The sequence below is a fragment of the Chlamydotis macqueenii genome, chromosome Z (genome assembly GCF_036417535.1).
Source record: "Chlamydotis macqueenii isolate bChlMac1 chromosome Z, bChlMac1.mat, whole genome shotgun sequence".
NCBI lineage: Eukaryota > Metazoa > Chordata > Aves > Otidiformes > Otididae > Chlamydotis > Chlamydotis macqueenii.
The window spans coordinates 69,784,631-69,801,882 of NC_141593.1; the positions used below are offsets into that span (position 1 = coordinate 69,784,631).

General features: G+C 40.4%; 1 protein-coding gene across 1 annotated transcript in view; it reads left to right on the forward strand.

The window, feature by feature from the left end:
* Positions 1-17,252, forward strand: part of TEK (TEK receptor tyrosine kinase) — a 44,379-nt gene that overhangs the window by 15,000 nt on the left and 12,127 nt on the right. Inside the window, exons 3-12 of the mRNA XM_086770387.1 lie at positions 2,367-2,477; positions 6,573-6,725; positions 8,854-8,985; positions 9,808-9,948; positions 11,648-11,776; positions 12,832-12,986; positions 13,210-13,351; positions 13,730-13,891; positions 14,755-14,889; positions 15,643-15,936. Of these exons, the coding sequence (XP_086626513.1) occupies positions 2,367-2,477; positions 6,573-6,725; positions 8,854-8,985; positions 9,808-9,948; positions 11,648-11,776; positions 12,832-12,986; positions 13,210-13,351; positions 13,730-13,891; positions 14,755-14,889; positions 15,643-15,936 (1,554 nt within the window). The remainder of the gene's footprint in view (positions 1-2,366; positions 2,478-6,572; positions 6,726-8,853; positions 8,986-9,807; positions 9,949-11,647; positions 11,777-12,831; positions 12,987-13,209; positions 13,352-13,729; positions 13,892-14,754; positions 14,890-15,642; positions 15,937-17,252) is intronic.

Consider the following 17,252-nt stretch of genomic DNA (forward strand, 5'->3'; position numbering starts at 1 on the left):
CAGTAGATTCCCATGCATGTGCTTAGTACCATGCAGGCAGAGTCGTGCTGAAATCAGCTGGATAGCACTTACAAAGGAATGAAAACACACAGCAGAGGCTCAGAGCATAAACGCTACAACTACACAGGGATAGAAATTCTGTTCTGCAAAGAATTATTAGTTTTCAATAGTAGTCTTATTTCCAATCAGAAATAAAAAATTAAAATATCAGAAATTCTCAAGGAAATAAAACTCTAGGAGGGAGGTTGCCTGGGATTTATCAAAATGTCTTCATTTTTACTCTAATTTTCTTTCTTTAATCTTATATCACACACTGTAACACAGAGACTTTTATTTTTAATTAAAATGTCATTCTGAAATGGAAGCATTAAAATATTATTTCATTAAATACTGCAAGAACACTACACTTTCTTTTCCCTCACATTTTACAAAATAATATTGTGGACGTACATACACAGTTTTTGCTCCATACAAACTTTGATGTAGCATTTCCCTACTCGCTTTTTACAGCTCTATCTCATATATAATATAATAGAAATTTAGTTGATCCTTTTTTCTCTGCTTTCTGATCCTATCTCTATGTATTTCTTTGGCACCAAATTTCAGCCACAGACCCCAAATTTGTTTCCTGCAACCATTGGTATGAACCAAAGTATACTTTATCGACAGTTTTCTAAAAATGAACCAAAAAGTGTAACTATCGATAAATGGCAATTTTTTAACGAATAAGTGGTCTAGTTCATACTAACTTGTTCATACTAACTTGTGTATGTGTTCCTTAAACAAAATATTTCCTGTGAAATAAATGCGACATTAATAGAAGCTGAACTTGTTGAAATGCAGAGCTGAGTAGGAGCGTGAATGGCTCTCCAAGGATTCCTTCCAGCTGAGGCTCAGGTGGGTTTTTCTGTCGGAAAGGTCCCACTCACCTCGCTGGGGATGCAGGTGGCAGCAGAACCGAGCTCCCAGGAGCTGAACAAAACAAGATGCAGGATGGACTTACCCAAGAGGAACTGGCACGGGAGGAACTGTAAGGCTAAACAGACTCCAAAACAGAAAGAGCAAAAAGGCTGGCGAAAATCAATGCCTCACTCCCCTGAGTGCTATAAAAAGGGAAAGTACAAAGGTGGAATATTCTCACTCAGCTAAAGAGCTGAGTGGTTTGGAAGTTAAATTTACCTAATTTTAGAAGAGATTATGTGATTTTTTTTTTCCATATGACATATCAATGACAGTATGGCATAAAACATGAGAGATAAAAATGGTCAGAAAACCTGAATTTGTCCTCAAAAAACTTCACAGGTTTCCCTTGGAAATTCCAACTAAATTCCAACTAAATTCCAACTAAATACATACATCCTCTAACTTGTTTCAAAGTAATGTTGCAATTAAAGGTGTCATTTCAGGGGTTTCACAAAGAACTATTTATTGAGATTTTTTTTCTGTCTCTTCCCCAATTATCTTCTGATTTTTTTTTCACTAGTAATGATAAGAAAAAGGGAAAAATTTTGTGAAAATCCCTCTATCTACTACTTTCTTATTTTTCTAAAATAAAAAACTATAAACAAATGTATAAAAGTACTTTTATTTTTAAGCAGGAAAATGAATTTCAACTTCACAACTGGAAAATTGAAAAATATCACCGATCTAGACAGTTCCTCCCACAGAATTTTAATTTTAATTAAGTCACATTTTCAGATTACAATATTTTGAAAAAGATGCCACTGGCTGTGAATATGTGTTTCTCTTTTGTTCTTAGTGCAAGCCAATACTCTCGGTATTTATAGAGAGCATGGTGAACTAACACGAGCACAGACCTACTCTGTCTTACCACATCTCCCCCAGACCCTGCATGACTGTGGTCTCCTGAACTATCATCTTGACTGTTCTGCATCATAAAGCTTAAACAGAAAACCACTGAGTCACTCAGTGTATTTGTTTGCCAATAACAGCTTGTTCCCTACAATACATTTTCCAGTACTTTATCCAGTCTGCTTTAAAAATGTCTCAAGAGATGAAGAACCTTGGGAAAGTGTTTTATAGACAGTTGGAGCTCCTAGTTAGGAAGTGTTTCCAGTTACTGAGTTAAAATCCAATTTTCTTTTTTTTAAATTTTTTTAAATTTTGTGTCAGAGGTTCCAGTGGCAGCCTGTTGTTTTGGGGTATAAGTGAGTTCTCAGTCCTTGCCAAAACATACAGTTGATGTTGCTGGTGACAAAGAGTCAGCGTGTGCCCTAAAGAAATCTAATTATTAAAATCTGAGTCAGGATCATGCTGTGAACTGTTCTCAGCTTTCAGCCCAGAGACGAGGTAGAGACAATAACTGCTGCTATTTATCCCATACCTCTGTCCTGTTCTGTTTTCAGCCTCATTTCACCCAGTGGCGTTAACTGTTACAGCAAATAAGGGAGAGCATGTGAATATTTCGTTCATCAGAATGGCAGCAAAAGAGGAAGATGCAGTGATCTACAAAAATGGTAATTAGCCTTTCTCCCTTGCCTTTTCTCTCCCTGCCATCACTGTCTTAGCCAAATGCCATGTAACTGTTTGAAGTCATGGCTGACGATGCCCATGCTGTGCAACTGGAGCAGACATCATGCCTCATGCCTTTAAAGTTCCCTATAGGGGCCATTTGCTATATCCAAAATACGAGCTGACCTCTGACTCTTCCACCAGAATGCTAAATTCTCTGTTTATACCTTTGCTCTGTTTCTCATTTTCATTTTTTTTTTATTTCCTTCTATACGCCCTTATATATTTGCCTGGCTGATTTCAGCATTTTTTAAAATTTTTTTAAAATTTTTTTTTCTGTGGCACTGTGAAGGCGTAGTTACCGCATCTTTCTTTGCATTTTTACTGCTTTTCAGGTACATACCTTTGCTCCTTCAAATGGCTTTTAGAAGCCATTTTTCTTCTCTGGTGCTCTTCAGGCTGAAAAATTAAGCAGCAGTAACCTTCTACTAGAAAAGCAAAACTGTCAACAAAATCTAAACCTTATTTAATTCGACTACAAAAACTATTCAGGTTGTCAAACTTATGACACCAACTTTTCTATCTAATATGGCACCTAAATCACATGTAACTCACTGTTCAGCTGTGTATTGCTACTGCTTGACATTTGGAAATACGTGCAGTTTGCTATCTACCTCCTGGAGAAATGTAGTAAAATGCTGGTCATTAAAACACACAGTGCCTTCATACTTAACCAGATATTAGACCCCAACAAATTACAGTTGTGGAAGGCACACATAATGTACTGGTTCATCTTTGTCTACTGAAACTTTAGCTTACAGTGAGCTACCAGGAAACAGGGAGTAAATAGAGCAGGATGAGGTAAGGAAGTGTCAGCACGCTGCAAAAGACCGCATGTGGTGAGTCAACCTCAACCCCAGATACTGAATACCTGGAACACTTCTCTACAGGCTGGAAGAGGAGAACAACCAAAAGGTATTTTTTAAAAAGGCAGTAAAAAAAAGCAGAGTTTCTCAAAGACCTATTTCTTTGCTCTTCAGAGATTCAGCTATGACAGTGCACAGTGGAGAAATTTTCTCAACACTTGTCCTTTCAGAGTACCCAGGGAAATTTTGCGATTTTCTGTCAGCATTTTCTTATACAAGAACAAGCTGATACGTTGGAGCAGGAGTGCTTACACCATGGTGGATTCCAATTGGAAATTTGGCAAAAAGCCTCAAATTAACCATGAGGTTAATGAACTCTGGACAGTAGGTCAAGTTCTCCACCTGAGATTGCAGATGAAATAGCATCCCTGAGGACTCCTGATACAGCAGCTGGCAAAGAAAATACTTGTTGTATTTTATTTAATTGTTGTATTCTTTCACTTCAGTCAGCAGGGTTTTTTTTTGTTTGTTTGGTTTTTTGGGGGGGTTGTTTATTTTTTTTTCTTTTTTTTTTTTTTTTTTTGTGTATCTACATGTAAGAATTTCATTCTGGGAGAAGGAGGAGATTGAGCTCTACTTCCCCCTTGCAGACCTTCACAAAGGCTGTCTAGAGAATGTAACTATTCTGCTGTACAAGATTGCTTTAAGACATTGACATAACATGTGCCGTCTTGGAAAATAAGCTACAAAAATTGAACCTTGCTAAAAAAACTGTGAGCATAAGGCCTTCTTAATAATTTGCTGCCAAGTTTGTGTTGCAGCTTGTAACTCAAAAGATACAGAAAAAAAAAATGAACTAATCCCTTTCATTCTTTGCCCTTTTTCTTTGGCCCTGTTTTCTTGAAGAGCTGTTACGTGTTGTCATAGACTAAATTGACCCAAGATCGTTTTGGTTATGAACCTCATGCAAAGCTTTAGGTTTCTAGGCTGAAAACTTTGACTACAGTCAAATTGGTAGTGTGATAGTGTGTATGATCACAGACATGAAGGTCCTACCTGATGCTGTTTACCTTGTAAATTATTTCAACAAAGTGAAAAGGTTGTTTCACTATCAGCGTAACTGTGCAGGTGTGTAAAAGGTAGGGGCCTTTGATTTGTGGAAGTATCATCTGGATAGTGGTCATTCAACACAGAAGACTATGACAGGAAACAAGAAAAGTTATAAATAAACAGACACACAAGCCCTAAGGAGTAACAGATGACAGAGAAAACATCAAAGGGCAGAGCTCTCCAGCTTTGGATGGCCACTAAGGGAACACCAGAAAGCCCTGAGCAGGTTCAGCCAGAGGTTTGTAGGTATAAGAATTGGTAAGCAGGGTATCAGAGGAAAGAGCAAACTTGTATTATGGCTTGACTGAGGGGGACTGTGAGCATGTGTGAAATAATGGGATATTTAGAGAAAGAGCCAAGCAGGAGGAAGGGAGGGCTCAGAGTGAAAGGGAAAGGAACAAGCACAGGAAAATGGGGCAGGAGGCAGCTAAAAGGTGCTGCTGATCTCGCTAAGCTCTGTACTACGGTTGGTCTGATTTTATTAAGCTCTATTCTTAATTATTCTTAGAATCATAGAATAGTTAGGGTTGGAGGGGACCTTTAAAGGTCAGCTAGTCCAACCCCCCTGCAAGAAGCAGGGACATCTCCAACCAGACCAGGTTGCTCAGAGCCCCGTCCAACCTGGCCTTGAATGTTTCCAGGGATGGGGCATCCACCACCTCTCTGGGAACCTGTGCCAGTATTCCAGCACCCTCACTGCAAAAAAAAAAAAAAAATTCCTTATATCCAGTCTGAATCTGCCTCCTTCTGTTTTAAAACCATTACCCCTCATCCTATCATAACAGGCCCTGCTAAAGGGTTTCTCCCAGTCTTTCCTATAAGCCCGCTTTAGGTACTGGAAGGCTGCTATAAGACTGCCCCGAGCCTTCTCTTCACTTCTTCAACATAAGTGTGCACTCTGCCCGGTATGCACATGTACAACCTGCTAGTGATCTTCAGGCCAGACAGGAAGACACAACAGGTTTGGGTTGTAGGAACTGGAAACACATGCTAGGGGTCAAAGAGTCTTGCATGTCTGGGACCAGCAACCAGAGAGATTGAGAGTCTATGGCCAGTTACGGCAGGGACCTGTTTATGTGTGCATGTGTGCATGTGTGAACTTTAAACCAGGCTAACCAGAGAGTAGGGTAAAAAGTCTGAGAGCCAGCACTTAGAGAGACTGTGGGTCCAGGACAGCTAAGACCCATTTTTGGGTGTGTGAGTGTATGAGATCTGTAGCAAGCCTGACTAGCTGGCAAGCACAAATAGGATGGGGCTGTCTGGGTTTTCCACGTGTATGTGAGTCCCACTTTCACATGCAGTGCCTGTAAACACATGGTTCTGCTCTGTGGGTCTGTTGGTGGCTGGCTTTGTCAGCACAGTGTGTGTGATCACGTGCATGTATGATTTGGTGACCGCTGGCTGGACCTAGCATTAGCCAACTGCAGGAGCCTGGAGTGGAAGGGCTCCTGGGGGTCCTGAACTCCACTGGATGTAGCTTCTCTTTGACAGCAACCAGTGTTCAAGTGTTGTTATTTGGTGATCCAGAGGCATGGAAGAAGACTAAATGCTATTGCCTTACTTAGCAAACGTGTATGACCAACGACAGCAAACCTGGAATAACACAGACAAGCTCCCTTGGTGAAAACAACAGAAGAGACAGAAACATGTTAAATCTGGGAAGAAATTATAAAGCTGTGCTGTGTTCTTCCTGCTTTGGTCTGCTAAGTCAATCTTTGTGCTACTCAGGTTAAATAGGGCCTGGCTGGCATTTGCTATTTGACTCCTTTGAGCCACACTAGATTCCTTACAGAAGGTTACTCCTTTCTTCAGGAAAAGCCAAAAACCACAATGAACACTTTTAACCACTAGGCTCTTAGCAACAACCCTGTAAAGCAATGCTGAACTCAAAGTTGTTTGTCCCATTCATCTACTCAATTTCCTCAAGATCTAGCTTCCTTTTCACTTGCAGCTCTCCAATTATCAAAAACTAGTAGAAGAGCTGTCAGAAAATTCATAACTAATAAATAGATTCTGCTGCTTAGTTCATCCCAGCTGTCCTTCCTCTGTAACCAATGCAAACTCATTTCTGTCTGTAGAAGATGAATGGCTTCTGCCTGTTGTATCCATGTGCTCCTTCCCCAGGTTCCTTCATCCACTCTGTGCCCAGACATGAAGTGCCAGGGGAGCTGGAAGTCTCGTATCCTCAAGTTCAACCACAGGATGCAGGCGTTTACTCTGCCAGATATATAGGAGGAAACCTCTTTACTTCTGCCTACACAAGGCTTATTGTAAGACGTAAGTTCCATTAATGTGTGCTGATGATTAACTCTTTAAAGTTGTAATGAATCTGAAATGAAACCTATACTGTGCCCAAATAAGGGGCAAAATCTTTCTTGGTATAAGCTGCCAACAGATTATGTCAGAATATTTTTTTTTCCAAGAATCTTTGGCACAAGCTGGTACTGATTTAAGCAGCTGAGAGAGAAAAAAAAAAAATCAGGTTTATGTCCAGTTGGTCTTAGCTATTGCCAGGATAGCTAGCCCTTTTCTCAGCATCTCAGCTTTTCAAACACCAAGTAAGCATGAATGAAGACGGTGGTACTGGGTCTGCCATGAATATAAGATGTAGGACTGAGCAGAAACTAGGCATTTTCAAATGTCTCTGTTCTCTGTGGTGGCCTATATCCAAACCCCATTTATCCTAAGATTTCTCATATTCAGTGTATATTATTGTAATTTCACAAACTACCCCAGCCTTAGTTAGCTCTTGATGTTCACATCCCTGTGGATGACAGGACCAGTTTACAATGCAGGTGGATATTTTCCATTAAATATTCTGCATGTCTTGTAGCTCATGCTGCTCTGTCCAGTTTGATCAGATATAAAGAACATTATATTCTATTAACTTGGATAGACATAGAAAACTGCTATATAAAAATAAATAGCTGTTCAAATATCTTACATTACAGAGAAGATATTTCTGATGGTAAGACGTATTTTACTTGCTGACATCCAAAAGTCGCAAATGAATCAATATAATGCCCCAAATTTGGATTTTGAAGCTATTGCCACATTACTAAATGAAATGGTCCAAGATCTGTACTCTGCACTAGTGCCAAGCTGCACAGCAGGAGACTTATGCATAAATTCTGCTCCCTGCCTTGAAACAGGCTTTTGTCTTGCCTGTCCTGCCTGTTGGGAAAACTGCTGGGGCATAGTCTGGGAGAGTGGTAGGGAGCACACCAACAATAAAGAGAATGGATGATTACACATCACTGCTCAAATACGTGTCCTGTCTCTCTTTGAATTAGCACCATAGACACAGAATGATGATTTTTAGCAAAGTTTTTTTTTAAAAAAAAAAAAAAATTCACATGTAAGAATTTCATCCTGGGAGAAGGAGGAGATAGATTTCCAAGTACCATGTTGACTCATTAAACGCTTACTGAAATCTGAAAAAGCTGATCCAAGTCTGGATTACCCAGTTTTAGTGAGCCTGCCTGAGGACTTCCCAGTTTCAGTCCCAGCTTTACACTAGAGGAAGTCAGGAAGGTCAGCTTCTGTGACACAAGAAACATTGCTACAAATCAAATACTAAAAATTATTGAGTCTTCTCAGCTCCCACAGATTTCAAAACCAGCTTAGAGAATTTTGTGTCTTGTATGGATAGATTAAGTATTTGCATTATGAAGTCATATAAACTTGTTTAGAGGTTGAGCTTGGCTTCTATTAAATCAGTATCAAAACTCTCACTGGCAGGATTAATGGTAGTAGTATCTTTTCAAATTATGAAATGGTAAAGAAAATAATGACAGACATTAAAAAAAACCTGATTGCTCTTAGTCCGTTTATTCCAGAAACAGGTCACCCGTTGATTGATCTTTGTTGTAAAGAACCAGTGAAGCTAGCAAAGATACAAGAGATGTGAACCCAATCTAAAGAACTTTCAGGAAAAATATTGCTACGGAAAAAAAATCATGTCTTGCCAAATGCTGATACAATGCCCGTGATGCCAGCTTTGTCCTGCTGGCTTACTACCAGTTCAGTCAGCTCCTGGACATTTTATAGGTCTCAGATTCCTGCTATGAGAATAGAAATCTTAAATATAACATCTTTGTCAATTTCCAAACTAAAATAATCTATTTCTAGTTTCAAAAAGGAAAGACTTTTTCAGTTCCTTCTTTGAAGATGCTACATAGCATTACTGCCTACCAGGCAGCAGGTCTGCTCCAGAAATAGGGGCACTTCCACAATGGAAAAATTGATTCCTTACATTAGGTCAGTCAGATGAGATTTTTAGGAGGGTCCCTACAGAGAATATTTTTATGTATTTCACTGCTTGTGTTAATTAAAAAGAATTTTACTTCTTGATTGTTACTGAATGAGAAGACAAACATTTTTTCATTATATTTTTGCATAAAAGGATGCGAAGCTCAGAAATGGGGCCCTTCCTGTAGCTCCCACTGCCCTTCCTGCACAAACAATGGCATTTGTCATGAAGATACTGGGGAATGCATCTGTCCTCCAGGTTTTATGGGAAAAACATGTGAGAAAGGTAAGCAAATATTATTTTCACAGGTTGCTTATTAAATTGTTCTCAGTAGCAGAAGTTGGCAGGTTATTGAGGGAAGCATCAAATGGAGTAGCCTTGTTTTACTCTTGATAGCCACAGCATTTACAGCTGGTGCTGAAGACAGGAGTGTTGGGCTGTGATTTAAGCTCTCCCTCTCTTCTCTTAGTAGAGATTATTTTGCCAGGGAGATGAATGTTTCCAGCTCTTCTTGATTGATATGCACTTGGACAGTGTGCTAGATAACCTCATCTAGGCTTCCTTTCCCGCAAGAGGCTAGACCAGATCATCCTTTGAGGTCTCTTCTGGCCTGGGCTGTTCTATGATTACCCTGAAGTTCGCTATGCTCAAAATATGTATCCTAATACGCTGACCGAATTGCAGGGCTGCAAATACTGGAGCTAAGCTATTGAAATAGTTGACATCTGAGCCACGCTAATATAGTGCTGATCATATCAGAAAAGTAAAAGCTTAAGCTTGGTACTGCATTTGATTTTCATGGCACTATTTGTTCATTTTATATTAAATAAGTCTTATAAAGAGGGTTTGTTGTTAAAACGAGTGCTCTGCTGATGGATCCTCACATGGCAGAAAGTTATGTTTGTTTTTGCTGCCTGAACTTAACCATTAGTGCAGCCACAACATGTTGTTATGGATGATAATATATCTGGTATCTGAATAGTAAAAATGCTATTTTTTTCATTTTAAGTCATGTTTTCTGTTGTCTAAAGCTCTATGGTTTTAAGCATTAGCTCTTTTGCTAACTTAATGCTGTTGGGCTATTCTTTCCCTCTCTCCCTTCAACAGCTTGTGGAGCCAATACATTTGGCAAAACTTGTGAAGAGAGCTGTAAAGAAAACTATGGCTGCAGAAACTATATGTTCTGTCTGCCAGATCCATATGGTTGTTCTTGTGCCTCAGGATGGATGGGACTGGAATGTGACAAAGGTACAGTAAAAAATATGAGGAAAGGTGATGAGTTCTTAGTGTGCTGCAAATAGGAAATACAGGAGAGAACTAACAGAGGAAATTAAGGATTAGGATAGATTAGATTACAGAGGATAGATTCTGTAAAAGAGGGATAACAATATTTACCCATCTCAGAGGACCATGTCAGATTCGCATAAGAAGAACATGGTAAAGTTTAAAATTGTTTAACATATTTGTCTGCTATGTGGACAGTGGGATAGAATACACCCTCAGCAAGTTCACCGATGACATCAAGCTGTGTGTTGCAGTTGACACGCTGGAAGGGAGGGATGCCATCCAGAGGGACCTTGACAGGCTGGAGAAGTGAGCCCGTGAGAACTCATGAAGTTCAAGCAGGCCAAGTGCAAGGTCCTGCACCTGGGTTGCAAATACACAGACTGGGCAGAGAATGGATTAAGAGCAGCCCTGAATAAAAGATGTTTGGGGTGCTGGTTGACAAGAAGCTGAACAAGAGCCGGCAATGTGCATTTTCAGCCCAGAAAGCCAACCGCATCCTGGGCTGTGTCAAAAGAAGTGTGGCCAACAGGTCCAGGGAGGTGATTCTGCCCCTCTACTCTGCCCTGGTGAGACCCCACCTGCAGTACTGCATCCAGCTCTGGATCCCCCAACATAAGAAGGACGTGGACCTGTTGGAGTGACTCCAGAGGAGGGCCACGAAGATGATCAGAGGACTGGAGCACCTCTCCTATGAGGACAGGCTGAGAGAGTTGGGGCTGTTCAGCCTGGCAGAGAGAAGACTCTGGGGAGACCTTATAGTAGCCTTCCAGAACATAAAGGAGGCCTACAGAAAAGACAGGGAGGGACATTTGACAAGGGCAGGTAGTGATTGGACAAGGGGTGATGGCTTTAAACGGGAAGAGGGTAGATTTAGACCAGATATAAGGAAGAAATTCTTCACTATGGGGGTGGTGAGGCTCTGGAACAGGTTGTCCAGAGAAGCTGTGGATGCCCCATCCCTGGAAGTGTTCAAGGCCAGGTTGGATGGGGCTTTGAGTGACCTGATCTTGTGGAAGGTGTCCCTGCCCATAGCAGGGTAGTTGGAACTAGGTGATCTTTAAGGTATCTTCCAACCCAAGCCATTCTATGATTCTATCATTCTAAAACTATTCAAACTATTCTGCAAAATGATTTTACATTCCACCAGGTCACTAAAAATCCTCTAACAGCTACAGATTTGTTCTGTTTTCTACAAGTCAAGCTGAACAATTTAGTGCCAAACATATAAATGCTGCTGAGCAACACTGAGCATAATCAGCCTTGGTCATTTCAATTAGACTGCAATCTCCTTGGGACAAAAAGTATGTCTTCCTTTGTGAATGTGTGCCATCTTGTTCAATGGTGACATAGCTCTGATGAAGCCTTTGGAGACTACCACAGTGTAAAGTGTAAACAGTTGAGATTGAAGAAGTTCCCATATTGGCATCTAGTCTACAAATGACAGGCATAGTTACAAATGTGCTCTATGTTTTTTATGTTAGTGTGTTCTCAGGATGCTCTGTGGTGGATGATTTGGTGATTTAGTGCTAATACACGTAGTTTCAAACTCAACCCAACTGAGGGAACTAAACCATACCAGAGAATTGATGAATGAGATTGAAAACTAATGGAAGACATTTTCTAGTACCTTTACACTAACTGGAAATGTATGTACTTGCAGAATGCAAACCTGGGTTTTATGGGTCGGATTGCAAACTCAAATGCAATTGTCACAATCGAGGGACATGCGACAGGTTTAAGGGCTGCATCTGCTCCCATGGATGGCATGGTCTTCAATGTGAAAAAGAAGGTAAAGCAAGGTAACACTGTAGTAAATGGCTTTTCCCAGTGTAACTGAAACAGATCTTCATGCTGGCACAGCATGAACACTCCAGGCTGGTATCCTTTCTCTGCTAATTACATTACAGTGACCCAGACAATTCTATACATCTTTATTGTGATCAGTTGTTTTTAAGTCTCTGTCCCATATGCTGCATTTAGCAGGCTGGTATGCTACTATTTCATCTGCTTTTGCTTTCATTAGAGGTAGATTTTCAAACTGTACTCCGTAGGATTTGACGCTGACCTTAATATCAACTACTGGCAGAAGCTGCACATCCTACCTGCACGATCACGTTTTTGATAGGCCTACGGTACTTTACCATTACCTCTTACTCATCTGCATACACTCCTACACCATGTGCATCATTATCTGAAATTGATGACTGAGACACCAAAACAACCCCAGAGCTTAAAACAGATCTGTCTCTCTGAGAAAGAGTTAAGCTTGCAAAGCTGAACATAGCTCGTTCAGAATCTCTTTGGATTCAGGCAAGGTTCACACACATATTTTATAAAATGCACTCAGAATCTATTATTTCTGCTTGATAAGTAAATATAAAAATCCTTCATTAATTTGTAAAAGCTTGAAAGCTTGACAAGTGCAAAAACAAGCAGAGAAACAAGACTGTGATCCAACCTGCCAAACTACACTGTTGTGATCTGACTGCTCTTACAAACAGACAAAATGCAGAGCAAACAAATACTCTGCAGTCAGTACAAAATGTGAGCATGGTTTTGCCATAGATAGACTGTCTGTACTTAGAATGTTAGCGAGAAATAGAGGAGAGGGGAGGGGAAAAGAAAGAAGAATGGACACAGAGCTGGTTCCTTCTCACATGATACTCACAGTGATGTGGCAGTGCTCACTTTGCTAAGCGTGATCCTTGCATATACCCACATGAGTGAAGGGAGAACCAGACACCTGTGCTGCCTATGCTTATAGCACACCTAAACCTGTTTCAGTGCTGCCTTTTTAAAGTCCTGTTTGATGGCTGACATTAAAGTACTGTATGTCTTCTGTAGGTTCAGCAGATCTTTCACCTCAGATAGAAAATTTACTAGATCCTGTAGAACTCAATTCTGGTGTTGAGTTCAAGCCTTTGTGTATAGCAACTGGGATGCCACTTCCTAAATCTGAAGAATTTAAACTTTTGAAGCAAGATGGAACAGTCCTAAAGGTAGGCTCCTGATTAATTGCTTCCTATTATTTCTATTGTGTTTTTACATTCTGAGATACCTCATGACCTCATGAGCACATATGAAACTATGGAGTTGACCATTGTAGACCCTTTCTACTGATATCTCCAAATTCTAATGAGTTCCTAAACTGAGAGAAAGTGTCATGGGGATATTCCTAAATGCTCACATTTTTCAAGCCCTGTGTGCCTTTTGTCATTTCAGCCTGCCCTAATTGTGACCAGTAATCGCTCTGAAGCCATGTTTACAATTAACCGAATCCAGCCCCGTGATACAGGAACCTGGGTCTGCAGTGTGCAGACAGTAGCAGGAATGGCAGAGAAACCATTTCAAGTTATAGTCAAAGGTAAAAGCATGAATCCCTTCAAATGTCTTTACCTCTTTTAAGAGCAGCTTTATACTCTCACATGGCAGACCTTTCTGTTCTCTGCACCGCAGAAAAATGTCTGAATAAATATCTATGGTCAGAATATGAACAGAAAGTCTTTATAAATAATGTTCTAATTATGTGTATTGAAAAAAATTAGTGTGATGGTAAGGAACAAAAGAAAATCTAAGAGTTTTTTTGTAAGATCTAAACAGTCAGCTGTAGGTTGTTAATCCCTGTCTACTTTGTAAGAGTTTTGAAGAATTTCTCCCATTTTTCTGTATGTCTAGGAAGATACTAGAGTTTTACCGATACAGGGAATTAAAAGGCTGGTTTAACACTTGCATTCTTGCTCAGTTCCTCCTGTGCCACAGTACGCCCCAAGGCTGACAGACAGTGGACATAATTTTCTCATAATTGATATCAATGCCGAGTTACATCTCGGAGATGGACCTGTTGTGTCAACAAAACTCCTGTACAAGCCAGCAAAACGTTATCAGTCTTGGATGTCTGTGGAAGGTAAGAGGATGTTCTTTAACTCCCTTAAACACAAACTTCAGCTGGATGCTGAAACATAATCTGGGGTGTGCTCTTGACTAGACTCAAAAGACTCTACAAAGCATAAATGTTAAATCTTTCATGACTGGATGTGTGATTCTTTGTCTATCACTATATATAATGTTAATGTTAATGTGGATGTTGTACACCAATAGTAGTCAAAAGTGCATATTCAGGTTTCAGTAACCAAAGGGTTCATCCCTCCTTCCTTAAAATAAACAGTACTCAATGTTTGGCCCAGCTGTTGAAAACTCCCATGTAAACAGCAGGTTTTCAAAAGCAGTGAACAGTATGGAGACATCCTGGAGCATCTACAATCTTTCCTCGTGTGTATTGTGCCCTCTGGTGAGACAAATATCTTACCTAAATATTTATCAGGAACGATTTGGGCAAAATGAAGCCTTCTTGAGAGTTAGATGATCTCTTCCAGCCTGTTTTAATATTTTATGTAAGACCTAAAATATTGTAGGGAACATTGCAGGAACTTTAACAAGTAACAGACAACTGGTTTTACTAATTCAAGATAAACCAAGATCTGCGTACACAATGAACAGTGCCTAAGAACCTAAGAAACCAGTCTTGTTCTGTCCTGAAGGAAAGGCAGAGGGAAACATCCTTTGGGCTAGGTTGGAGCTAACTTAAAAATAAGTATTTTATACTTCTAAATAGTTTATCTTAGTGAATCAGGGAAAAAAAAAAAAAAAAAAGAAGAGCCTGAATATCTTAAATTCCATGGATAGTGGTTCAGGAATATTTTCCAAAACTTTTCTTCCTCAACATTTTTCAGTATGGGCCATGGCTTTACTTTCTCCTTTTGTTGTCAGTAAAAGGCAGAACAAAAAGACTGGACAACCTGGAACCAAGAACAGAATACCAGTTCTGTGTCCAGCTGAGTCGGCAAGGGGAAGGTGGGGAAGGCCATCCTGGACCACAGGCTAGCTTCACAACAGCTGCGCTTGGTAAGTCGTCATCTTGGCTTTTCACAAAAGGGCTATTTCAGCTGTTTTTCTCTGTGGTCCGTTCCCTGATCTCTGCCAGAGTGCTTTCATTTGAGCAAGGAAGGCTGGACCTGAAGACTATGTAGTCTTTCAAAACAATCTTAGGCAAAGAGAAAAAAAAAAAGAATGGGGGAAAGAAAAAAAAAAAAACACAGAGATGAAGAAAAACAGAAAAGGGTAGAGCTGTTAATATCCCTGATTTTGAGATGGGGGATCCTGGAAAGGAAAATGTACATATTTTGGCTGGCTATGCAGCAGGGTTGGAGATACAAATCGCTTCTTTAGCCTGCCAGTCCTTCCTCTTGTTATTAGATCGGTTTACTTTAAAAACAAAGATGTCTGAACAAGCAGAAAAGTTTTTAGTCCACTGACGATACAGCCCAAACTGAATATAGACATAGAACATAAATTAGTATTGCACCAGGAACCATCTAACAAGAGAGTAAAAGAGCCGGCTTCTTGTGTCTAAAAGGTGCATCTGCAACACTGGCTCATTGAAGAGACGTTTCTGTTGACACAACAGCTGTTGATAAGATACTTTGAGACTATCAACACCTTTTTGATGAAATTTCTGCCAAATTGGGTGGAGTGGTGGGGAGAATTACCCTTTGTCACTCCAAGCTAGGGGAAGTGGTTGGGAATAACTAGTACCCTATTTTATCTTGCATACCAGACATGAAATATTGTTCCCTGTCTCACTGTGGCTTTTCCAAGGTCTTCCTCCACCAGAAGGTCTCACTCTCTTTCCAAAAAGTATGACGTCACTGAATTTGTCATGGCATCCTTTAACACTGAGGACAGAGGATGACATTCGTGTTGAAGTGGAAAGGAAGAGTGTGAATGACAACGGTGACGAGAGCAGTGTTATTACTCAAGTGCCAGGAAATATGTCCACCCTGATCATTAAAGATCTTGAGCCTAGACAGCAATACATGTGCAGGGTACGGGTGAACGCCAGGTCCCAAGGAGAATGGAGCAACTATCTGTATGCATGGACTTTCAGTGACAGTAAGTAGCTGATTCACATCCTTCTGTTTACCTCTTCCTCCTTCCCCAGTGGTCAGACCAACTGTCACTTAATGACTACATTAAGTGTCTAGAATCCTGGAATCATAGAATAGTCTGGGTTGGATGGGACCTTTAAAGGCCATCCAGTCCAACCCCTGCAAGGAGCGGGGACATCTCCAACCAGATCAAGTTGCTCAGAGCCCCATCCAACCTGGCCTTGAATGTTTCCAGGGATGGGGCATCCACCACCTCCCTGGGCAACCTGTGCCAGTACTTCACCACCCTCAGTGTAAAAAATTTTTTCCTTATGTTCAATCTGAATCTACCTCCCTCTATTTTAAAACCATTACCCCTCGTCCTATCACAACAGGCCCTGCTAAAAGGTTTCTCCCCGTCTTTCCTCTAGGTAATCTTTTGTTTTGGTAACATTGTGTTCATGGTGATCACTTGTGGTTGTTGTTACTATTATTCTGATTATTCTATTATTCTATATTTTATTATTCTATTACTCTATAGCTCAGTGTCCAAAGAAATTGTTCTGCTGGAAATTCTTAGGAACTAATAATGAAGTTTTTTTAAAAAATAGGAAAACCAAATTAAAATCTTGGGAATCCACATGTTCATTTCCGTGCAATTCATGCTTCTGACGCACGGAGCATTTTTTTCCTCCTCATAATGATGAACCCACAGAGTTCCCTATGGCAAACTCTTCTGTTACCCGAAAAAAAAAAAAACAAACCCACTCAGACTATGCAATTCAACTGTGTCCATACAGAAATATTTGTCAGTTAGAGAAGGAAGAGAAGATACAATGCAAGGTAGAACCCCTATGAGTAAAGTTAAGTGTGCTACACTGAAAAGCAACTACCGCCCTTGAAATCTCTGAGTGCCCTATCTGAATGAAGTGCCACCTGAACAGATGAATGGCTCATAGGTGCCATACCACACACTGGAAGGGTGGACTTCTTCCTCCTTACAGGTCGTATGAGGAGGCCCTCACTGAAATCCTACATGTATTAACAAAGGTATCAATGGCCTTCATGGGACACTCCAGTTTGCTGAGCTCTGATGCCAAACTGCACTAAGAAAAACAAAAGGGTGCTGTTTTCCAGGAGAAGGTACTTAGCTTAGTAGTCATGGGTGTGTCCACAAGACCAGCACTCCCCCTTGCTGGTGGTTTTTTTATTAAAGTTCTGGAAACGCTGGTATTGATTTCCCTTCTTTCTAACAGCCTGTATCCTGACAGGGGTTTGATCTTGACAGCAGTGAAAGTCTGGGACCTAAGGATTACATGGGGATGATGATTTGGTATAGAA